At 48.7% G+C, this 25,062-nt stretch overlaps 2 protein-coding genes across 2 annotated transcripts in view; one reads left to right on the top strand and one right to left on the bottom strand.

Moving 5' to 3' along the window:
* LOC149360010 (rho GTPase-activating protein 18-like) overlaps positions 1-25,062 on the top strand; it is a 235,751-nt gene that overhangs the window by 166,924 nt on the left and 43,765 nt on the right. The gene's annotated exons all lie outside the window — the stretch shown is intronic.
* Positions 10,953-20,659, bottom strand: LOC149360011 (uncharacterized). The gene is made up of 4 exons (XM_089572121.1): positions 20,561-20,659; positions 15,621-15,779; positions 13,540-13,846; positions 10,953-11,184 (listed from the first exon to the last, which is right to left on the bottom strand). Exons 2-4 carry the CDS (start codon positions 15,743-15,745, stop codon positions 11,002-11,004), a joined length of 615 nt encoding a protein of 204 aa, XP_089428247.1. The 5' UTR covers positions 15,746-15,779; positions 20,561-20,659; the 3' UTR covers positions 10,953-11,001.

Here is a 25,062-nt window from a genome sequence, read left to right as displayed (position 1 = left end):
AACCCGGCTCGTTCTGAAATTAAGATGAACCAACTAGCCTCAAATTGAGGTCTGCTGAACATTACTTTGTTCTGCGCACGGTAATAAACTTTCTCCCTCTTAATAAAGTTTGTCTCGTTCTCTCTCTCTGCGCACGAGGCCTGAAAACGGGCCCGTTAAATAGGTGTAGTCCAGAGTGCCTGTGGTGCTACTGGGGAAAAAAAAAAATAAGATAGGAAAGACTAGTGGGTACAGTTCACCGTTATCTTAACATGGAGGTAAGCGTAACGCAAGACCAGAGCACTGCCTAACGATCACTTTAAAATTTATTGAGGAAAACTCGCGGACAGGCGATGCGGGTGTTGGGCGGTACAGGTTACAGCATCGCACGAGTTGCATTTTGCGGAGGGCGCCCGGCGTTACTGTTTTGTTGTTTTTTCCTGCGCAAACGCTAGCCGCCAGTGAAGCGTTACGTTTTCTCTATGCCGTGTACAGCTTTTCCGTGTTTCTTGTAGCTGCTTCTGCTATTCTCGACTTGTTTTTTTTTTCTTTGGCTTCAGTGAGAGTTATTCTTGTGCGCTGCCTATCGTTCCATCTGAGCAACGCTGCGGTCTTTGGCGGCGCGGTCAACGCTGTCACTGGCTCGAGTAGCTGACGTTCTGTATGGATCTCACTTGAAAGGCTGCATTTTCAGCGCATAGAGCAGTGCGGAAAGATACAGGTCACGAAGTCTGTTGCCGTTGGCGGGAAACCATGGCTGACCAACATATTCCTGTTTTGGAGAAAGTTTCGCGGTCAGAAAAAAGGTCGAGTAAAACATTGATATCTGTTTTTATTTTACTGCCACGTTTGATTGTGTCAGGTGGTGGGGGTGGCATGTACAGGGTCGGTCAGAAGTTCCCAGGCCACAGGGTATGCTTTTGAGCAGTATAGTCGGGCAGTTATGATATCCTGTGGCCAGGGAACTTTTGACCAACACTGTATACGTATGTATACCAACCAACTCCCCATATTTTATTTATTTATTTATTTATGGCACACTGCAAGCCGTGAGGCCCAAGCAGGAGTGGATACAGAACAGACCACAAATTGAGCAATAATAGCAAAGTGCAAACAGAAAACGAGCAGCGCGAAATGACATGGAAGAGAAAAAGAAACTAACAACACAAACTAAAAAACAAACTAACAGTGGTCACTTACCAGGTCAAGAGACCGTACACACGAAGCTGGTAAGCTGTTCCAGTCACTGATGGTTTGCGGAAAGAAAGAGTGCTGAAATAAGTTAGTCTTTGCAAAGTACGGAGTCAGAGAAAGGGGGTGGGAGTGTCGGGTTCGTCTGGTGTCCTGTAGATTAAGATACGGCGAATAATTAATTCCAAGTTTATGGTTAAATAACAAAAATAAGAATTTCAACCGAAGAAACTTGCGCCGAGACTGAAGGGTTGGTATGGAACATGCCAAGGTAATTCGCTCATTGTGTAATTAATTACATCGTGTGTCGGGAACACATGTCCTGACCTACGCTACTGAACTGCTGACTGCCAAGAAATAGTGGAAAGGCCAATATCCGAACGGACCGCAGCGTCAGTTCGTATTCACAGGAGCGAGCGTAACGCTCAAGTTTCCCCAGTCAAGAGAGCGCGCACGCAAACTTCAGACGGAAAAACAGTTTAAGCAGGGGCGGATTTCCGGGTGCCCTTTGGAAGGTCCTATCTGCACACTGTATTTCGTTAACTTTCTCTTCGTCCGGAAAGTGAGACCCGGCGTGGTTTTTCTGGCAGAAAGTTGCTTTGTCAAGGGAGGTGTTAAGATCCCTCTTAAATACGCACGCCAAAGTGATGAAACAAAGATTTCTATTTCTCTTCGCCGCGTCTTGTCCGTGGGCTATTTTCCCGTCTTTCGAAAATACTTACACCTAGGATGAAATACTTTCAGCTCTGAATATTGGCTCGCACTTTCCCTCGTCTGTCATTTACCACACTTTCCGTTATCCTGTTCTCACCTTGAATTCATATGTTTTATTAGAGATGGAACTTATAAACTTACTTGAAACTCTCCATCGAAAACGGCCAATCTGCATGTGAAACAGTATAGAGGGAGCCATCTATCGGCAGCTCCACTTTTATATAGTGCGGCACCAAGTGATTTTTGTCACCGCTGCGTCTGCTCCGACCATGCCCGAGGCTTCGCATTTTCGCTTACTGGCGCGCAATCTGAATTACTTGCAGCTGAGTGGTCGGCTGAAGCCAGACCATAAAGTAAAAAAGCATGAATAGCTGAAATTTCTGGACGAAGTGGAGGTGAACCAGAATGTTAAGCTCCATTTTACTTCGTCTCGTAAAGAACCCCCCTCCCCCCCAAAAAAAAAACAAAAACAAAAAAAAAACGATGTATATGATTTGGTTTTCTTTGGTTTCGCCTGGTACCAACGGTAAGCTTAAGGGAACATGGCTTTCATGCGCTATCATGTGTTTTGAGATATGTTCAAGATCAACTTTGTCGGCGATTTCAACACATAGGAAATTAAGGTTTGCTTTATTTTGTTCCCAGTTCTGTCTTCTTTTAATTGATCTAGAATTGTGATTTTGTAGCAGATATTCACAGTTTTGTCCTTTCTTGCCCGAACGCGTAGTTTTTTTTTAGCTGTTTAGACAGAATACGACGCTTCTAGAAAACAAACCACTGGGCAAATATGCAACCTTTGTCAAAAGTTTAGAGCCCAGGGGGTTGGCTTCTAAGCCGTGTAGTGGAGCTCCTGTAGTATTCCTGGAAGTCCTGCCTATTGGAAAAGACAGGAGCAAAAATCTTACCTTTAGAAGATTTTTATCACTAAAGGTGCATTACAAAACACACTGTGTGGATATGAAGCAAACTCCGTGGGCACTGGACTTTTCACAAAGGGGCGCCATTCTAGTTCAGATAGGTTTGGACTTCTCTGCGGATAAAATGACAGAATTCAGTTGAACGCGCATATGTCGTCGGTTCGAATGCCTGTCGCAAGCTAGCCTACAACTTGACTAGCACATGTAGCTATACGAAACAAGAAATCGCATGACAACACGCAGAACGCTGTACGACAAGCGGTTGCGTCACAGTTTTGAAGCGAAAAGCTTCACTACGCTAGTCAACACCGCGCTTCGCGTGAGCCGGCGTATGTCGGAGCACGAGTGACGTCACGCACAGCGCAGGCTACTGCGCATGTGCGCCGCCGCTTCTCCTCCTCGCCACCGTTTGACCTTCCGCCGCAGCCGTGCGCGCGCTATGCGTCATCGTTTGACGTTCGCCGCAAGCGCGTGTTTATCGCGGATCACCGCAGCTTTTCGCTTCGAGATATCCAGGCGTAACCTTAGCTAAGCCCCAGCCAATTTTTGGTACGAATGTAGTCAGGAAAACTGGCGCAACATTGAGGTCGGCCAGTGGGGAGTATAGGTATATAACGGAACGAAATGTATATGATTGTCTGAAGTGGCGGTGTTCGGCTTGCTGCGCGCATCCGACGGCCGCTTGGTGACGTCATCCTATTTTTCTTGTCATCGTTGGGATTTCCTAAGGCACACTAACACAGGCCGGCGGCTTTTCTTGTGATGGGACTAGTAATGCTTCAACATTTTCTCGACACAGTCATAAACTTTTGATGAAGGGTGTGCACAGCGCCCATCGAAGGTGATATTGGTCCGGCAAACTATTGGCGCTGTCCTATGAATGAATTTCGGACATGCAAAATGTCCTGTTTCGTCTGGCGTCATTTTAAATTCTCTCGAAGATGCGTTCGGAGGTCCTGGCAGTGTGATCCCTGTCGATAATGTTTCTTAGGTAATGGAAGACGCAAGCCTTCGATGTTTATCCCAACGGCTTTATTGACACGTTTTTACACGATGCTCGCCAAAGCGCAGCATACTTTGGTCACGTCTGTTCACGGTGCTCCGGCCACTGGCGGGCATGACCGTTGCCACTGAACATCGAAGCACAAGGGGCGAAGTCCTGACGTTGGCGGTTCAGGAGGCCCGCTTGTGGCTCAGGATGTACTATGTTTCACCATCTCCCAACTGTCATACAGAATTCTATAAGACAGAATGTCGTTCCCTGATCAAGGCGGCCTCTCAGCAGCTATAGCATTCTCAATAGCGGAAATAGCGCCGTGGCCTTAGATCTTGCCAAAAGCAAGTGCACCTTCGCCGCTGTTTTGTTTGTTTTTCTCCAGCAGGAGTCTTTCGAGAGTCTGCATTTCGATTCGCTTCTGCGAACGGCCTTGCTATGTTTACCCTTTCTGACCACATCGGCACTGGCGAGCACTTGCATGGTTTTAACGATGTATAGAAAAACGCATCAGTCTGTTCAAAGGCGTGAGTAGCTTGCTAGCTTCTGGGCGCTGTATACCGTCGTCAACACGATTAACACGAACGCTCGATTGCGCGTCCTGCGCTAATATTGCAGCCCCTGAACACTGGACGCTGAGTCCGAGACCATGCAGCACAGTGCGTTTGCGGCGGTTGGAGACAACTCGTGCCCTGCTTCCGCCCTAATAGTGTCTCAGACCCAGCGGCCGACGCCTAGCAGTGCTAATTTCAGTGGCAGACACGTGCTTTTGCGTTCGTGGTAAGCGTGCTGAAGGGGATACATCGTACTACTTGTAAATCTCATGCGTGCTACTTGAGTGATTGCACCGTTCCTCTTGCTCATTGGAAAGAAGGCTCTTCTCGGGGTACTAAAGATGCAAGGCTCATCAACGCTAGAGCATCAAGCTATGCTTAGGAGGGTAGATGTGCAGGCCAGTTGGTGAGACATGAAGGAGCTAAACACCGCAGCGGACACGGGACAGAGAAAGAAGACAGAGGCACGTGTGATCTTACAATCAGGTAAAAAAGAATGAATGAAAAGCAACAGATAACAAGACCTAACTGACAACAATGCACATGGAAGTTATGCAATGATCATTATGCGAGTCGCAATCTACAGAAAGCAGAAGTATTAAAACGTTATGCGATGCTCATCATGCGAGTCACAATCTACAGATATCAGAAGTGTTAAAACCGTCGACCGCATGTGGAAGCATGAAAACCACCTGAAAAGCCCTGAAAAACCACCTGAAAAGCACGAAAAGCCCTGTGTCGTCTTCTTTCTCTGTCCCGCGTCCGCTGCGGTGTTTAGCTCCTTCAAGCTATGCTCATCTTTCCATTACGCTCATTCAGGCTCATTCTCACGATCCCATAGGTTGAATGTATCTACACTCAGCACTCCTTTCCCATGGGCTGTGATGTGAAACTGCCAAATTTGTTCTCTATCCGTTGTGTGATGGTTGTAAAGATCAGCGAAATCGATCTTTTTAACTTAGTGCCTCAGTAGAAACTTTGGAAGCTGAATTCAGCGCTCGTTAATTATGTTCAGAAATTTGGTACTCGTGAAAGCTCTGAGCTGTAAGCCCGTTTTCCTAATAACAGTATTTTATTTACCGCTTTGGAAAAGTTTGCGGAACCTATTGCAATGACAAGGGTGTACTGATCAAAATCGCTCCATGGGAATGTTACAAAAAGAGACTCACCTGATGGATCTGCTCAACCTGTACGAATTTAAGTGCGAGGCACCTCGGTTGTAAATTGCTGAAATTGCCAGCGTGAAGCGTGATTTACAAAAGCATGATGCGGAACACTATAGGGATGTTCGAGTTCGATCTCGTACCAGTCGCGCTTTGTAATGTGAACATCTGGTGCAAGAAGTTTTGGATAAGTGCATCAGCACGCGACGGCCTACCTGATTGTGAAAATGATGTCCGGTGGCACTTTGATGACAAATACCAAAGAAATAACCTCCGTGTTTGAGAATACTACCTGGCGATGCTCAGAACTTGCTGTCCACTATGCCGAACTCCTAGTGCATTGTCTGCTGTGAACTCTTAACATACAAACCTCTCCCTGCGGAAGGTTGCAGGCCCATTGCACCGACAAATGTGGAAATAAAAGATCTGGAAGAAGCTATCAAATCGCCTCCAACATGCATTGTCAGTTATCATCCCTCACCAGATACGGTGTTCAAAAAGTAGCTGCACAAAGATGAGCTCAGCATTTCACGCACAACTCTTCGAATCTTGTTCCAGATCTCGTGAACAGCCTGCTTTGCGTCAGGTGGACCTCGCGGAAGCATTTTATGTGGTCCGCCATTCATTTGTTTTGTTTCGCATACTATTTCGTAGTTGAACGAGTGTAAAAAAAGACAATAATTTTTATTTGCGTGTTATTTGCTTCCTAATGATTCGTAAGGAATTGCAAGGACCACCTCGTGGAATTTGCCTAAGCCCGGCATTTTTTTCTTCTCCCATGTCCCTGTTAATGTGCTGCGCCTGGAGACATTGTGTATAGTCCCGTAAACAGCTCGCTTACCTGCCCGCTCCGTTTTCTGCACTTGTCTTTCTTCCATCTCACAATTTACCCTGTTCATATCCCTCCCCCCTTTCTAGCTAGTGTTCAGGTGCCAGCCCATAACTTGGCAGTTATTAAGGGAGCACTGAAGCCAAACTGAAGTTGCTTATGTATCGATAGGGTATACTGTATTCTAATCACAAAGATACGAGTGTCAACGAGAATAGATCTTTTACAAGCAAAAGAAAAAAATGGCAGTGGCTTAGCTCAGCTATGTTAGCGTATACGTAGCGAAAGCAGTTTCGTCTACTGACAATTAGGTAGCGACACGCCGTCGTTGTCGTTCAGCAGCTTGGCGGCGTCTCTTCGAGAGACGTTCCTCTCGTTCTTCGGTCGTCTCGGCCGCCCGCTTAGCCTTTCTCGCCTCGTTTTCACACTGTCGGCCGTCCCTGTACCATGCGACGACTTCTGGATCGGAAGACTCAGTTTCACGCAGCCTGTACTGTTTCCCTGACGAGCATGCCCGCTCTCCTTCTTCCATGATGCTCGTCTGAGGAGCGAGCGCATCGCTTCCGGCTTATATCCCAGCTGCGTGGCGCGAGACTGTGCGCATGCGCAGTGCGGAGCAGCGGATGCGGCGCCATGGTTGCCATGGAGCTGGTTACTTTGGTAACGGCGCATGCGCAGTAGTGGTCTCTGGCAGGCACCGCGAAATGCGCTTCTGCTAGCCTAGTGTAGCTTTCGCTACAAAAAAATGGCAGTGGTTTAGCTCTGGTATGCCAGGATATACGTAGCGTGAGGTATTGGTATATCTTGGTTAAGCTTGTTGTCATTAGCTTGGTTTCCTCCCTGTTAAACCTTGAAATTCCGGTACGTGTAACTATGACTAAATTAAAGACGAGACAATGGGCAGTATGAATTGTGAAGCGTTTATTTATTTATTATGGTTTCTCTTCTTGTTCTCCTCGTTGTTGAAGCCATGGGCCGTCGGCCTCGCTGAAGCCATAGGCCGTCGGTGTTCGTTGTGTTCATTGGCGTTGGTGTTGACAACGTTTTACACTCCCATCATTTTAAGGAAATGAAGTGCGCATAATGGCTCCCTGTGTCAGTGGATGCCCGAATCGTGTTTATAGGTACGTGAGGTGATGAGAGAGAGAGAGAGCTGTGAGCTCCAGGCATTGACAAGGTTGTGCCAGAAACGCGGCGCTGACGCCATAGGCCGTCGACGTTCATTGTGTTCATTGCCGTTGTCGTTTTTCCTCCATGGAACACGGCTCAGTAGCTGTGTATCCCTCCACATTTATACACGCGGCGCAATCTCCTCGGGCATGCACAGTAGCCCGCAGCGGCGAGCGCGCGCGGCGAGGCACGCCAGCTGTGCGTAGTGACGTCACTTGCTCCTCGCGCATGCGCAGTATGGTCGAGCAAGAGAGCACGCGAAATGGCGAGATTGCGGCCAGTGTAGCTCACGCTACAAAAAGAAAACACGTGTCGTTATTACTGGCTGATTTCGTAAGCAAAATATGTGCGTCAACGTCGATTTTAGGCCGCAAATACCAGAGGCGTCGCTACACTGCCAGTCACTTCAAAGCGATGACAATCCGTAGTTTTCAATAAGGGCGTCTGGAATTTGAATCGACTATCGGGTAGATTTTTAAATACAATGTTCTCTGAGGTAAATGTGTCTTTTGCTGCTGGGCAAATGTCAACATACCAGAAAGAGCCGAAGAAATAATTTTTACTAAGAATAATTGAATGGATTTGTCCCTAGGGTCTCTTTAAGGTGCGGCCGTCTTTCCTCCTTTCCTGTAATAAATAAAACCATCAACGCCATCTTTAAACGTAGTTTCGGTTTTGGTTTTAGCAGCCGACTGTGACGTCACAAGTAGGTTTGAGATCACGTGTGGTAATAAAAGCGGGAACATAATAGTTGTTTGTTCTCTCATTATACGACTCCTGGGGCGAGCAAACGTTAGTGAATTAAAACGATAAAGCAGTGATTATATTGCTGTTTTTGGATGCCTTACGTGATCTCAAACCTACCCGTGACTCCACAACCACCGTTTAGCTGCTGAAGCTGAAAGTGCTCCGGGAAAAGGAATTCAGTTGCGAATTATTTACCAGGAGTTGGCGAATTCCACTTTGTGATCCTACGAAATATTTGGTGTCTTCACCCTTTCAAACGAGTGGCACTTCGTTACAATAACTGCTCGACTCGCTTGATTATTAATCATCATTTCTCACCGCCTGTATCCATCCGCTTTCCTACCAGCCTCGGTTTCTCATTGGCCGTGGTGCTCTGCTGCCGAGCACGATATCGCGGGTTCGAACCGAGCCAAATTTTGAAGAAGGCGACACTCGTGTATACTGAGGTTTCATTAGAACCGACGCCATCTAAATAAGCATTAAAAATGCTTCAATTGTTCCTTTAGTATAGCACTAGTTGTGTAACGCTGACTAAAGGCACTCCCACCTGATCTGCTTGTTGCGTCTATGAAGCAAGAGATCCAGAGTTCATGCTAGCGTAGCGCTGGAGAGATTTTTTTTTAAATCATGTGATGAGGATATAGGAAACAGTAAGAACAAAGAGACATTGCACACGGTGCAGACAACAACAAAATTTTATTCTGAGCGGTTCGTATTTACATCTGAGTGAGTGCGCTTGTGAAAAGTCTGGGCTTTCTAAGAGAGGCAGTGAAATGGAAAGAGCGCCTTAAGTTCCCACCGACATGAACAACTTTGTGAGGGCATGTTGCGTACAGAGAGTGAGGAGGAATGTATGAGAGAGAGGAGGAATGACCCGCAAAGAAAAGAAGAAGCCACCTTGTCGTCAGCACAAAGACTGCTTCGCGCTAGCGTGGTCTCGGAAAGACGTCGCTGCAGCTAATAAGAGAGGCGTGTGTGCGACCCGCGCGGCGGTTTCAAGAGTCAGGCCGCGGCACGAGACGATCTTATCGCAGCCAGACCTCTGGAAGCCGCCGCCGACCGGGTCCTCGGTGAAAGCACGCGTGTCCCAAGAATGCCTGCGCACTCGGTTGACTCGAAATGGACGAAGCCGAACACCACTTCGATAACGCGAACGTCCGCATGCTTCCTCATCGACCAAAAAGCAGCAACAACAAAATCGGAGAAATCTTTCCTCAACGTGTCGCTGGCTGGCTGGTTCATAAGATCCTTGGTTTGACACGTCGCGGCCTGCATGGTCCAGTCAGAAAGATGTACGTGAGGAGTAGGAAGGGGGGACTTGTGATATCGAAAATACTCTCGGCCACGTTTCGCTAATGAAGGGCTGCAGGCGTTCGTTTTATTCGGAGTGGTGTTCACGTATTGTATACCCGTCGAGAGAGTCTCTGTCTGTAGTGCACATAAGCTCGTCGCGTTTCGCGAAACATCGTTCTAGTGTCGTGTCATTATACCCAGTTGACCCACGACGCCGTCAAACTATCATTCACTGTACAATGTCTTCGTACGCTGTTGCTGGCTCTCACGCCCGCCCGCCCATAGAAACAACGCACTTGCGGTGGTCCCAGAAGGGGCATTGACTGTATACTGTGCCGTCCACATGCTCAACATTCAAAAACCTGGCGGACATGACTTTCAGTCGGTGTCGACAGTGCCTTTTCCGGCGCGAAGCCGTTTTGATCAATCACTGTTCAGCGTCATATATTTCAAACCCTAAGCTTTAGCAGCCAGTCGAGTCAACGCCTACCATGAAGGACAAAACTCCTACATCAAAGCACTTTTAATGCTCCCCCTCTGTGCTGAATGCGTTTCTTGCGAGCATCTAGAGTTCTAGTGAATGCGAGGGCACTTGATGTCGAATTGTGACCTAATGTAAACTTTTTTACTAGGGATGCGCTAGTGAAGGTTCGGGCTCTTAAGTGATGGGGTGGGACATGACGACACTTATGGGAAGTTTATCTTTCCGTTGCCTCTGCATGCGACGGCACGATGAGCGACCTTCCCAGGTCGACGATCAGGTCGAGTGCGACGAGTTTGGGAACTAGAGCCTCGCGTGTAAGGACTACTACTGGGATGGTTGATGTGGACAACAGCCGCCCTGCAGCCATGTTCGGACTACGGTCGTGAGTTGGCTGTACCCTGAGCAGCCGTCGTATTACAGGGGTGCCACTTTTCGTGCCATACTGTAGCCAGGGGATAAGTTGCACCCCTTTGCTTCCTCAAAATGCTGACAAGTACTGGTGGCCTGGTCATTTCGTCATGAGGTCTACAGCATCAGTAGGACGCGCGGGCGAACACGACACAAGGTGGCGCGCACTGCGACTATGCAGAGTTAACTGTCGCCCGATGTGGACGGTCGCGCGCTCTTGAGACGTATGCGCACCGTGGTTCGTGTTCGTCCTCTCACCCCCTGCTCTGTGTAGACCTCCCATCAAAACAGGCGCTGATGCTTCCATGTGTTCGCATAGGCGGTCACACGTACGACCGGAGTCCGAACACTGCGGCGGCGGGGGCACCAGGGCGGCTGCGCTCCTAGGGACTCGTTGGCTGCGGCTACGACTTCCAGTCCTTGCTGGCGTACTGTGGCGGCGGGTTCTTGACCTCGTACACTTCGTCCTCGCCCGAGTGCTGCGGAGGCCCGTGGTGGTGGTGGTGGTTGTGGTGGCTCGCGTGCGAGTGGTGGTACTCGGGCTCGTCGTGGCCGTGGTCAACGTGCACCAGCTTGGGCTTGTGGTGTAACCGTAGGTGGCGCAGGGGAGACCCCTTCCCCAGGTGCAGCGTGATCCCGATCCGCGGCATCTTTGGCAGGATCAGCGGTAGCACCTTGGGCTTTATCAGCGGTATCGGGATTGGCAGTGGCAGTGGTAGAGGAATCGGTACCAGCAATTTGCTGCGCACGTATAGAAAAAGAAAGCCAGATTAGCACTCCGACAACCATATTCGTGTTGCTCCTAAGCGTTGAAAGCGTGAACTGATGGCTGTGTAAATGCTAAGACAACGGACTAGGACAAAACGTGAACAGAACTTGTCCATCATCAGCCAGAGCTGCTTTTCTCTGAATGATTACCAAACGTATCGCCTAGCAATATACCTTGCTCTGTAAATACATATGCTCTATTAGTTGTTTGCTAGATGCTACCCGTTTCTGTGGACGGGTATTTTCAGTTCTTGGCGTCAGCGTGTCAACCATTGAAGTCTCTTTTATTGGCAACAATACATGGCTGCGAGGCTTCTGTTGAAACCTTGCAACACCTGGAATCCATGTTTGAAAAAAAAAAAAAATGGAGAGATGTTTCATGTGGAGCTGAACTTTTGCTCCTTCCATGTTATTTTAGCACTATGTTACCTGTTAAAAATTTCCTCATGCAAATTGCGGCGCATATACGATTAATTGCGTAAACGAGCTAGCTGGGAAGCACACAGACTGACCACGAGACACGCTGACGCCGTAAAGGAGGAATGAATACAAGGAAAGTCGAACTGCCATCCTGCAGGACATTGGATCGTCGCAACACATTTTTTGCATATTTAATGCTCAGGTGTAATAATTTTAGCTTTTTCCGCACCTTACAGGCAAAATACTTCTGGCTCGAAATCTCAAGACGACTCCGCAGCTGGAAACGAAGCAGATTTAACTGAACACGTTGAACGAATCAGTGAGCCTTATTAGCGATTTTATTACTGACACGCGAATAATTCATCGTAACTGGAATTATACCCTTCCTCAGCTAGACATTCCGTGCGCGCTAAGACACAAGTTCATGCATGTACAGAAGTTGCGTAGAGGACAAATGAACCGATAAAATAAACCGTGCCTGCAATAAACATGACGTAAACTGTATCTGTATCTGTATAGGCTGGCTACATGAACACGGACAAGTTTGATTGAGTTGTCAGCTGGAGTACTCTGACCTTAGGCACGCACTAATAACTCAATTGCTGGTGCCTTTTCTGGAGGATTTTCAACAGACACGGAATTTCGCTTTAAGCTGTGATCCTGCTAGTTGCGTATTTTATGTCAACATTTTATGTCTCTTCACTTTCCCTCCCTGTAATGACCCTCAAATGAGGGTTGACAGTATTCATAAATAAAATAAAAAATAAAAACATAAGCATGACAATGATTAGATGCATTCGTCACTGTCGCGAGTGAAGTGCAAGTGATCAACTAAGGGGAAGAGGCTCGTGATATTTGGCTACTTTGCATCTAGTGTTTTTACAGCCTCTGAAGCAACCAACACGAAAAGCACCTTTGATACGTAGAAGACAGTGAGGTATTTAAACCGGTCGTAACTGTGCGTGCACGACATGCATGCACCATGAACGTGACATGTCTAATACGTTTAAGACAGCCGCTGTGGACAAACAGCACAGCTTACGAAGCAACACAGACACGGACACACAGGACTGTACGCACAAGGACATATTGGAGAAATATTTGTACACACATATACACAGACATGGACAAAGTGTTGCGGTGCTGAGTTGGTCATTCCCCGCGGAACCTTTCACGAGTCGCTGTATTCCCGACGAAGTTCTAGCTCTGGGGATCTTCCCGGACGTTATCGGCACCTTGGCATGCCACTCGCTGACAAGTTGTGAATTTGCTGGTTTCCGGCATATCGAGGCACTTCAAATGGCTGGTCTACCTGCTGCACAAGTATCAGCACTGTCACGTTCTGTTCAGGTGTGACTGGTTTTATGCATGCCTATAGGATGGACAAGTACGACCGACGGGAAGCTCACAGACAAGACGTTCGTCGTGTTCGTGCTCCGATTATTAATTAATGCGCCCTCGGGGGAACTCATATCTGACAAGCATCACAGACAGACGTAAGGGAAGTCGCTTCTGATTTCTGCCGCTGTCTCCACGAGTTTCATAGCATGGCAGGTTAGGTATTAGTCCATTAGTGCATGCAGGGCTGGTCGTTAGAGCTGACTATCACTGATAGATTGACAGGCACAGAGACGAATCATTCGTGGCTGCTGCCGCTACGGTTAATCATCAGCGCCACCTGCGGACGCGCGCGCAGGAGCTCTTCCGGATGGCCTCAGGTCTTAGCGGAGGTAATTTAACAGAGCCTCCGGAGGAATTCACCACACATCACAACGAATGACAGACATTGAAACAGACACAACCCGCTCCGCAGGCACAGACACAGGCCGCTCCGTGCTTCTGATGCCGCCTCCGGAATCAGCACGTACGGCTTGGAGCGGACACGCGCACACACAGACAGACGCTCACGGGGATGGCCTCCATCTCTGGAGTCACCGGAATCGGCGGCAGCGTCGGGAACACCGGCAGTGTCGGGATCGCCGGCGGCGTGGTCGCCCTCCTGGGCGGCGACGACGTCGTGGTCGTGGGCTCCGGGGGCCTCGGCTCGTCCATCATCATCACCACTGTGGGCTGTGAGGCGGCCGTCGACGTTTTGGCCGGCGTCGGCGAAAAGTGTCGCAGGATGGCATCGAAGTTGATGAGCTGGCCTACCAGGCCCTTGATGACGTCTACATTGACAAACTGTAGCAGCTTCTTCAAGTGCTGGTGCGGGTCGCTGCGTGTTACAAGACAATCGGCACGCGCCGGTTCGTTCTCGGCTTCTGCATGCCAATGACTCGCAGTCTGGAATGTGTCACGCAGAGGCATGCTTCTACCATGCACGGCGCTGTCTTCGCGCCGGGTTGGCCAGCCGACGCATTTCATGCACCGCTGACGCCAATTGCCTCCCGTCGCTCTTTTCATTCATCCATGCAGGCAAGCTTCGTGTTGGGACAGAAGCTACACAGCTTCCTCGGCCATGGTTCTTCCGCATCGACATGCTCGCTGTTTGTGTTTATGTGAAGGAACGGGAGGTAGCGTGAAAATTTTAAAACGTCGAGTACCAGACTATGTCTGCCTCTGGTTAACATCTTTGCCTCTGGTTAACATCTGCCTCTTGTTAGCATGTAGCATCTTTTCTTTAGTGTTACGTGTTTTTTAGGATGCAGAAGATGGCACTAGTTTCCTACACCGTGTTGTCCGGACGTTTTCCTTGTTGTCTACATACTGTAGCAACCTGCATGTCGTTTAAGTAAGTCTCGACAGAGTTTTGTGATGTGCATGTGTCTGCAGCACCTGTGCTCGACGTTCCCGAACGTTCTGAACCCTTGCAGTGGAGCTAGTGTACATTATTGTGTCTGGTTGCTGCTTAAGAGACCGCGAAACGACCATGTGGTACCCTGGCTGTTTTAGTGCAGTTATACCATTTGTTACTCTGAAATGGCGGCATCGATCTTGTGGCTTAAACAGTGCATGATCACTAGGGATGTCTTCATCTTAAAGCAGCGCGATACACAGGACGAGAGAAAGAAACAAGAGACGACACGGGCGCAATCTAACAACTTGGATGTCTTGTCTGTGTGTGAGAAGAACATTGTGTAGCATGGTGCATGCTGGAGGCTTAGAACTCTGTTCGAACTTAACTGCAATCGCCGAGCAACCCTTTGGATAGCCACGCAAGCCAGTGTAAGCAGGCTTCGGTCACACCATGCCATGCATACAGTGAAATATACCAGTCAGCCACGGGCAATTTTGTTGTAGCTGTTTAATCTTGGCGCTAAGCTATAACCAGGTGCTGGCTTAGTGGCTGCAGCTTCGATGAACATGCCGTCAAATGCGGAATCCTTGTCGCGTGCACAGGCTGCTATTCTACGAGCGAAGATGCAATGTTCAGACTGTAGCGCATTGATAACAAGTGTGCTTTACGCAAACGTCAACATCTATGCCTGCTTTTTTTTAAAACCTCCGTACAGACGTTCCTTCTAAAAGAATGTGCAAAGCGCATCGGTATACCATTAGAATTTGCTGTTTGCTGATACTGCTCTTTCTGCGAGCGAACTTAAAATTTTGCAAGCTGCCCTGTCCACAGATGCCCTGTCCACAGATGCCCTGTCCACAAAGAGTTCACTTACTGTCGATGTTTAGAGAAACTGCAGCTTTTACTTCGCCGCATGAACGTACTCGGCTTGCTTCACTCAAATTTCTTTCTGCGTTCTGCGCAGAACAAAACAAGAAGCTGACAGAATATGTTATTTGACGTCAAACGTGGTTGTTCGACAGATAAGGTGTACTTCGAACAACTTTGTCTTTTCGGGTGACCGCTAAGGGCACAGACGTCGACCGCTGCGTTAAAGTCACGTGCTTCATACTACGCCATAGTCTGAAGGCTCCTCCACAGGGGCGACGTTTGCATTTGACGCATGACCGCGTGCACGGCACGTCGTGGCGCCACATGCACCGGTAGGGGGCATCGCGTAGCCACTGCAGGCAGGCGCATGCGCTGTACTCACTGTTTAGGCAGCTTCTTGAAGATGACCAGTGGCAGGATGAGAGCGCCCCCTGCGGGCCGCGCTTGCGTCGCCAGCAGAGCCAGCACCGCGAACACGCACAGGCTTAGCAACGTGGAGGGCCGCATGGTGCGCTGCCGTTCTTCTCGCGAGGCTCCCTCCCTGCGTGGGAAAACAAACATCTGTAGAGCCGACTGAAACTTGGCTCTGGGCAGTCAGAACTTTTACAGGCATGTTTTGTAAGCGCTCTTTCTTTAGTAAATGCCTGAAGAGGGCAGGAGTTTCGATGTGTTTTGACTCCTCAGACCTGAGCACAAGTTGGTTCGCAACGATCGACGTCTTCTTTATGGCCAGGGCGCCTTTTCTATCTCTGAATTATCTTTTCTCTTCTTTTCCCCTCCTCTTGTCTTGTGCCGTATCCTACTTCGAGCTCATCATTTTCACATTCAGTCGCTTTGAGTCACCACAGAGGTTCCTCCTGACTGCGCGAGGTCTGCGACAGTTCCACGCTTCTGTTTACGAAATGTTCTGAAGTTTTGGGGCAGCAACGACTCTGCTTCGCGCAGGACGATGACAGTGCTGAAATAATGACGTATGATTAATTTGTACCCTGAAGGTTACTCCATTGTGTGCTTGAACGCCGTGACGTGTACGTTTTCTGTATGTATTTATGTCATTCTTCGTCGTTTTCATCTAGAGCAGCATTTTAGGCAAATAGCAGGTGTATCATTTCCAGTGACATTAAAGAGTGCTTTTCTCTTGACGATGAGCATCGGGGTATTGAGGAAGATCATTGCGAAGGCAATGGTCTAATTTTTTTGGTACTGTGAAGCTAACACCAGAATGATTAATGTTCATCAACGATGACAATGACAGTGTCTACAGATGCGAAGTCGAAATGTGAACGAGAGATAAGAGTTGGAGTTGGAACCGTGCGTTAGACAAACAACCTGAACCACATAAGCTGTCGTAGTTGGTGGCTGTGCGGTTTAGATGTCGACTTACGTAGGGAAGCATTTCAGGCACACTCTTTGTGTGACGTCGCGTTAACCCGTCAAGATTTCCTTACCTCTTCACATGACACTCTAATGCGATCATATATGGCGGTTTATGGTTTATCATCTGACAGTCCTCTCAGCATATCAGAGAGCAAGCCCTACCTCAGGTTCCAAAGCTCCCGCCCAGATGGCGCCACTGACCAGCGGTTTCTGTTCTGTGCCCTCGATAGCAGAGCAGTCTGTAGCGCAGCGTGCTTCGCCTTTCCCTGTGGCGTCTCAAGACGAGGAGTGCGGAACGCCACCGAAGGTTGCTACTTAGCTCTCCCATTTCATATTCAGCTTCACGTTAAGGCAAACGGGGTTAGCAATGACCCCGGCAAACTACAGCCCACTTTAATCAATTCATTCAGGAGAATCCCGAGATATGAAGTTTAATCCAGTCAAAAAAATATTTATTTTCACGCTTTTCGTGCTCGCTTGCGGAGCGGCCACGCACTGCACTGTACAGCATTGTACTGTACACGTGTACAGTACATTGCGCTGTACACGTGCGCTGCTACGTACAAGTATACATCCTTTTGTACGCCGACGTATACGTATACTGCGTATCCGTATAACAACACTTGGCCCAGTACCGACCGTCCCGACATCGTCTCTGGTTAGCAGCTCGAGCTGTCCCATAGCATCAAAGGTCAATACCTCGCCCGGCAGGACAATCCGGTGGCGATGCGTATATATAGACCGAACTTCGTGGCCGGCTTCCCTCACCCTCCCCCTGCATCCCTTTCCATCTCGCCCGTAGCGCCAAACTGCGTTCGTCTGAACCGGGAACTCTCGACGTACTTTCCCACCCAACCTCCCGACCGCGACGCCATCCGAACGCGCGGCGATCCATAGAGAGGTAGCGAGACGTTTCAGAGTGGAAGCAAGAGGTAAGTGTCGAGGTACGTGGGAGGAGGGGGAACCAGCAGTGGTGTATCCTTTCCGTGTGTGGCTTTCTTCGTTACGCTTGAAAAATAGAAACAAAGTACAACAAAGCTCTCGCGAATTTTTTCTCCCTTTCGGCGTACGAGGCATATATAACACCACCACGTGACGCGGCCGGCCGCACGCACGGTTGTTTAATGCATTGCATTTTTTTCTTGCCAGCTTTCAGAACGAGCAACTTACGTGCCTTGAATACGCGTCATGTCTCGAGCGAAACAGAAAGGAGAAAAAAAGACTGATGAATGTGCAGGAGAAGAAAGAAGAAGCGGCTGTCTGCTGCCCCTTCCTCTTTTGTCTTCTTCTTTCGCTCAACAGTCAGGGCAGCAGCTTCGCCAGGGGTAGCAGAACGCTTGAAGTTAGCTTAGCCGTGTCGGCGGGCACGCTATAACCGACACTTCAGGAAGCCGGGTAGCAGCAGCTCCAGGTCGTCAGGAGATTTAAAGCGCTGACTGACTGTCCGTGTTAAGTCTTCTAGAGAACAGCAGCGGTGGTGCGAGAAAGGGGAGAGAAACAGAAGGAATAAAAGCGACGAAAGAGGAGAAAAAACGTTCGGCCACGAAGACAGAGCGTTCGGTCGCGATCGGGAGCCTCTGGAACTGGGTGCCCATCTAACGTGTGGCCGCTCTTCAAAGCGAGAGAGAGATAGTACAGATTGAGAGAGAGAGAACCAGCCAGCCAGCCAGCGAGGCGCTCGCAGTAAGGCGAGAATAGTAGCAAGGCGCCCTGGTTCTGAGTCGTCCCCCCTCCTGTTTGCTCGCTCGCTCGCTCGCTCGCCGACGTTTCGAGACGAAGTCTTTTCCTGGTGGTCGTCGCCTAGCTTCCGAGGCAGGCGAAGAAGAGGATGAGGGGGGGTGATTGTGGAAAGGCCACTCGCGTCCGCGCGCGCTCTTAGTTCCGCGGTCATCTCTGGACGCGATGTCTCGCGCGCCGTGCGTTTGCCGTTGTTTCGCTTGTTCGTCTATTCGTACGTTCGTTTGTTTGTTCTTTCGTTCGTACTGGCGTTCTCCGTCAGTGAGTTGACAGCGCGTGCCGAACCTCGTTATGCGTGCCCGCAGGAAGAGTGATGTTCGCTGTGTGCCCTTTTGCTTGCTTTGGTCTGACTCTGCAGCTTATAGACGCGGAAGATGGGGCAAGGCCAAAGAAGGACATTCTGAGTGTGTGCGTAGTACCTGTCCGTGGCTTGCTCGGCAAGTGAAGGGTGCGAGCGAAAAAAGAAGAATCCTTTCGCTTTTTAGAAGCGCTGGAGAAAGGGGCGGTATGCGTCCTCGAAGCGTTGCTTCGCGACGAGACTTCGGGAGTTCTTTCGGGTGGATTAGTTCGCCAAGAAAAGTAGGCGTCTCGCCAAATTGTGCCTCAGTTTGTAGCCGTTTATTCCTCATCCTTCCCCCCACTTTCTTTAGAGAGCAGAAAGAAAAAAAAAGGACGGAAGGAAAGAAGACAAACTAATCAAACCTTCCTTTTCTTTGGGTCTGATGATTTCCGGTTTCATGAGTATCTTATTCCCAGTATTCCGCTTTTGTAGGAGAAGCGGTAAGAACAGCTACAACAAATAGATTTTGCGGCATAAACCTCAATGTTCTGATGGGGGCCTTAGGAGGGGGTAACGTTCGAAGCAGGCACTACAGTTGAACCTCGTTATGATGACGTTGAAGGGACCCGGCGATTACTTCGTTATAGCCGTAGCTTCGTTATAGCCCGTGCTGACCGAGCTTCAAAGGGGAATCATTATTTCTTCGTTATATCCGTTATTTTGTTATAAATAGTTCTGTTATAACAACGTTCGACTGTGTCTTTTTTCTTATTATTTCAAGCCTTTAGGCATGGTTATATTTACGATACGTTTTTCTTCCCTTTTGTACCCCAATTTCCTTTCTCCATATTTGAGTGTAGCCAATCGACATCTTGTTCTGGTTAACCTTTCTGCCTTTCCACATACACTCTCCTTCTCTACGTGCCGAACAACAGTATGGGCTAGAGGCGCGCCGTAATGCAGTGTTCCGGATTAATGTCGACCGCCTGGAGTTCCTTACTGTTAGGTCACTTGAATTAAACGTTAGTACACGGCCTTTTCACAGTTCACTTGCTTCGAAAAGCGGTGCCGCCGCGATCGAGCCCGAGAACTCAGGAGCCGAACACCGTAACCACTGAGCCAAAGCAGCTGGTGTTTTGAGCGGTTCAGGATCTTACCCGTGCGCTTACCGGTAACGGGCACCGTGTGGATTCATGCGTAACGACAGCTATATTTGCCTGCGGAAGCCGCTGCAAATGCCACAACGCCTGGCTCCACAGCAGCAGTAAGTATCTGCAGCGAGGGTAATGAAAGTCAGGTACGCCACGGTTGTGTATATACCGGTTGCTTGTATACCGTTGTGTATATATGCGGAACGACGCTCCCGAGCACGGTTCCTTGCTTCAGCGAACTTCGCGTAGCACTGGAAGCGAAACACTGAGAGCGCCCAGTCTGCTTTTAGCTTTCAGTAAAGAGGGTTCGTGCAAGGAAACAAAGTTTGAAAGAAAAGTAAAAGTTGAAAATAAGGGTTCTCTCTAAGAGGCTTGGGATTTCACCGCCGCGCATGCAAATCGTAAATTGCAGTTCCGTAACACACACACGCTCACTGTCTGTCCGCCCTGCCGCATATATTCATGACGCCATCACGGAACGTTGTAAAAAAAAAAAAAAAAAGCCGGAAACTTCTACTCGCGTAGAACCTGTCAGGCACGCACTGGAAGCAGCAGCGGTGTTCCTTTCTGTTTGGTCAAGCTTGTCGTCGCCCGAGTCCGTATAAGCCGCGCACCCCGTCCGTTCATTTCTAGAACTGACATCCGTCAGCGGTGCGGTGGTCCTTGAATTTCCTGGATTTCGCGGGGAACAGAAGTAAGCCCGGGAACCGAAATAGGAATCGGAGGAGGAGGAGCAATCTTTGCATTTTGCCTTTAGGGGAACCGCGTGCTACGTACCTGGAATAGCGGCACTAGCCGCCAGTGATGGCCGTGATGGGCGTGGCCCTGAGCGCGGAGGGAGTAGCGGCGTTGATTTTCCTCTTCCTGAAAAAGAAGAGAGAGACGCGCATCTCGTAGATCCCACGCATGTGTATGTGCGTGCTTTGTCGCTTGACGAAGCACGGCTGTGCATGCACTGCGAGAGACAATGGACAGATGAGTGAGGAGATTTTGACGAGCTTTGCTCTCTGTCTAGGGGCTTTATCGCCTGGCGTGGGATGTGTAACAATGACAGGATCCGGAGGCGACGTTTCGCTCGCTGCATTGTTAGCGGTGTCGCTAAATAAAGGTCAGGTGGAAGCACGGGCGCGGCTGTGAGAAACTCTTCGGGCATGCTTTGGCGGAGACGCGAAAGTTCGTCCGCTAATGTCTAGATCAGGCGGAATCTGGAACGGGCGTGGTGACCGATTGGGAAGTGATTGACTTAGCTGAAACCTACTTGAAGGCAGCTTCGCTGCATAACTGCGTGGCCGTGCTTTTCTTTCTTTTCTTCACACGTAAGAATATCAGTTGACGATAGTCGGAGAAGCAAGGAAAAAAAAAACGAAAGCGACGACAAGAAAAGAAATGTACTTTTTTTTTTGGTACGTTAAACGCACTCAAGTACGAACCGATTCAGATCGCCTGTAAGCTAATGTATATATTAGTATCTTATGGTTTGGTTTATGGTTTATGGGGTTTAACTTCCCAAAGCGACTAAGGCTATGAGAGACGCCGTAGTGGAGGGCTCCGGAAATTTCGACTACCTGGGGTTCTTTAACGTGCACTGACATCGCACAGTACACGGGCCTCTAGAATTTCTCCTCCAAAGAAATTCAACCGCCGCGGCCGGGATCGAACCCGCGTCTTTCGGGTCAGCAGCCGAGCACCATAACCACTGAGCCACCGCGGCGGCCTATTAGTATCTTATGTCGCGTTATGAAACTGACAAGCGGTAACTTGTATGCCTGCTCGTGCTTTGAATGTAAATGCGAAATGAGCTGTTGCGGTTTTTTTCTTGAACTTTTTTTTGCGCCTATTCCTCATCGTTTCCTGCTTTTTTTTGTGAACTCTATGGCTACTGGCTGAGATATGCAGATAAGACTTGAGCGGACATAATCAGGTGTAGGAAAAATGAAGCGAGGGGAAGGAGACTGACGGTGTTAGGTACAGAAGGCATTTGCTATTGTACAAACAGAGATCTCCGAGGTTATTGCTTAGAGAAGTTTCCCCTATCTCTGCTTCCGAAAGCCGCCCATGCAATCATCGTGAGTAAAGAAAGAACCATGCTTTCATGTAACCGCGGTTCTGAGGCCATATGGTAGCAACATAGCAGCTATTACAGAACCACACTGTGATATGCGTTCAAATTAGTGAACATGGTATTGAAGTCGTACCTTTCCGCGTGATCCCACTCCGGAAAGAATTTAACCTGAAACAATATATAACTTATTTTTCTGTTTATTTTGTAACAACTTGCCTTGATTGCTTTGCCATTATTTCATTACCAGACTACTCTACTCCGTAAGGTACTCGATAGCCCAGTGTACTTGAAGAGAAGATACTTTATGCTGAAGAAAAATTTAACAGATGAAGTGTGGAATTCATCGATAGATTATGATGGGTGTAAAATTAATGAAGTGTTTAATATATTGACAGAGCGATGATTAATTGATCGATCGGTTAATACGCAGACTGACTAGTCGGTCGATTCCGGGGCCAGATTCACTTAACCCTAAAAATTGGCTGTAATTGAATTACTTAGTGATCCACCGTTTGGATTTTATGTCATGCTGGTGAATTAGTCGAAGACGAGCGTCTCGCATTCTTATCGCGGTATGCACGCTGAGTCGTGCTTAACTGTCTCGAGGTGTTCGCAGGAACGATGCACGGCTCTCGGGTTGCACGCGAACTGCCCCAATCTGAACCAGTAGATTTCTGTATCCGGGTCCTATCGTGCTCAAGTCGAGCTAGCAGTGCTACTAACAGAAGCGGTACAGCGATGATTGGTATTTGATCGTTATTGAATCGGTGAATGCTCGTACGGGATCGGTGTTGGATTGTTAGTGGGTCGCTAGAATACTTGAGGGACGCCGTAGTGGAGGGCTCCGGAAATTTCTACCACCTGGGGTTCTTTAACGTGCACTGACATCGCACAGTACACGGGCCTCTGCAATTTCACCGCGGCGGCCGAATTTCGATGCAGGCGAAATTCTAGAGGCCTGTGTACTGTGCGATGTCAGTGCACGTTAAAGAACCCCTGGTGGTCGAAATTTTCGGAGCCCTTCACTACGGCGTCCCTCGCAGCCTGAGTCGCTTTGGGACGTTAACCCCCAATAAACCAAACCTAAATGAGAGGATCTCTTGCGAATGAGTTCGAAAATGACTTCTTTACAACAAAAGAATGATAAAACACTAAAAACTTGTGGTGAGCTTGCAGGTGGATCATTATCTATGCGCTACAGTAAGACGGGTAGTAAACTGGGCCGTGTCACTTTTTTTTTTTCTTGTGGGCGAACCGACAAATGCAGGCGAAACAATGGAACACAACTCGGCCAAGGCATCTGTGCTACTGGTCTCTAACAGCTGCAGATTTTCCATCATCTTTCATTCTGGTATCCTCGCTATTGGCCTTGCAGTGGGCCAATTGAGTATGGGCGCTTATAGTGTGTTGTCACTCGCTTCGCTGGAAGTTCTGTCACTCGACCTTGAACTCCACCTCTCCGCTATCTTTCATCACCATCAGGCTGACTACGCCCACTGCAGGGCAAAGGCCTCTCCCTTGTCTCTCCAATTCTCCAACTCCAATTCTCTCCAACTTCTTTATCTCATCTGCCCACCTTACTATCGCCCGCCCCTGCTACGCTTCCTTTCACCTCGGACATGCCCTGCCCAAGCCCATTTCTTCCTCTTGATTTCGTCTAGGATGTCATTAACCCCCCGTTTGTTCCCTCACCCACACCGCCCGCTTCCCATCTCTTAACGTTACACCTATAACTTTTCTTTCCATAGCTCGCTGCGTTGGCCTTAACTTAAGCTGAACCCTCTTTGTTAGCTTCCACGTTTCTGCTCACATAGGTGGTTACCGGCAAGATACAGCTGTTGTAGACTTTTCTCTTGAAGGATATCGGCAAACTGCCATTCATGATCTGAGAGAACCTTTCATATGCACTCCAGCCCTTTCTTATTCTTCTAGTTATTTCACTCTCGTGATCCTGATCCGCGGTCACCACCTGTACTGATAGACGTAATCCCTTACCATTTACAGCACCTCGCTATCAATTGTAAACCTAGCCCCTTCAGATTTCCTTTTTTTTCTTATTTTATAAGAGATGAAGAAGCATGGGCATTCGGCAGAAATTTCGCGCGAAAGTTTCTGCCAGCACTTGTCGCTGAGTCGATGTCTGAATGCTTCATCTTTATACGCGCGCGAGGTTTCCGCGAACAGAGGTCGCCGTTCATTCGCGGCCTTCTCAGTGACCTTCTGCGCAATTCACCTCGTGACCTTTTCTCACCCTGCGGCAGCGAGCCGCCGACTTCAGTGCCCTTGCTGTGCTGTTTTCCCTCCGCCAATTATACTCTGAGGCCACCTGGAAAGTGGTACTGTCCCTGGCTGGCTTGGAACGGATTCGCGGTCACGTTTATATGCCGTCATGAATCCAGCAATTTTCCCGCCCTTCCACGATCGTACACTGCGAAAGAATTCGTGACGTCTCGGATGTAAATATACAGGCATTGTGAAACAACGTTTTCAGGGGTAGGCACTCTGCTTGCTGTTAAGCTTGGGGACTGCAGGCTTGTTATGTGGCAGAGGATTCGACGCTTTTGAACTCTTCTCTGCCTCTGGTCAGCGCAAGCTTCCCTGCCTCCGCAGAAGAACGAGGCGACCTTGAGGATATAAAATTAATGCTTTCACGAATTGCCCGAAGACAAATACTGGTTCCTCTATTCTAAGTTGCTGATTTAGCGTTTAACAAGGTGATCAAAATGATGATTTGAAAGCAGTAATTATTTAGCGAGACTAACTGGCTTTCAAGTCTGCATGAAACATGAGCTGTCATTTGTGGCTGCAAAAAAAAAAAAATCTAATTGGTACAAGGATGACAACTCCTCGGGTGCTTTGTTGTCGCATGTGCGCGATGTACGCAGGGGTTATTGACTCGAAGCTTTCTCGCACCAACTGTGGAACAGCAAGAACTTCCTCGAAATCGCAGCCATTGCGAATGAATTTCAGTCATTGGTGGGGTGGGAAAACATATATTTTGTTGGCGAAGCGCCCGTCATTTCTCGCCCCCATCACAGTGACATTCCTGCCGACAATTGCACACTTAAATGTCACACGCGTACTCAAGACGTGTTTTTGTAGTCACAAACGGCGTCGTAAATCGTAATCAAGGGCGATGAAAGAACGGTCCATGGGCTTTAAGAACATCTACTCCGAGTCATTAGTTTTTAGGTACGGCATGAGTTTCAGAGCCAGT

Source organism: Amblyomma mixtum, chromosome 2 (genome assembly GCF_055824585.1).
Source record: "Amblyomma mixtum isolate Tamu chromosome 2, ASM5582458v1, whole genome shotgun sequence".
Classification (NCBI taxonomy): Eukaryota; Metazoa; Arthropoda; class Arachnida; order Ixodida; family Ixodidae; genus Amblyomma; species Amblyomma mixtum.
Note: the sequence above shows the minus strand (reverse complement) of the source record. Positions and strands in the feature narration are given on the sequence as shown.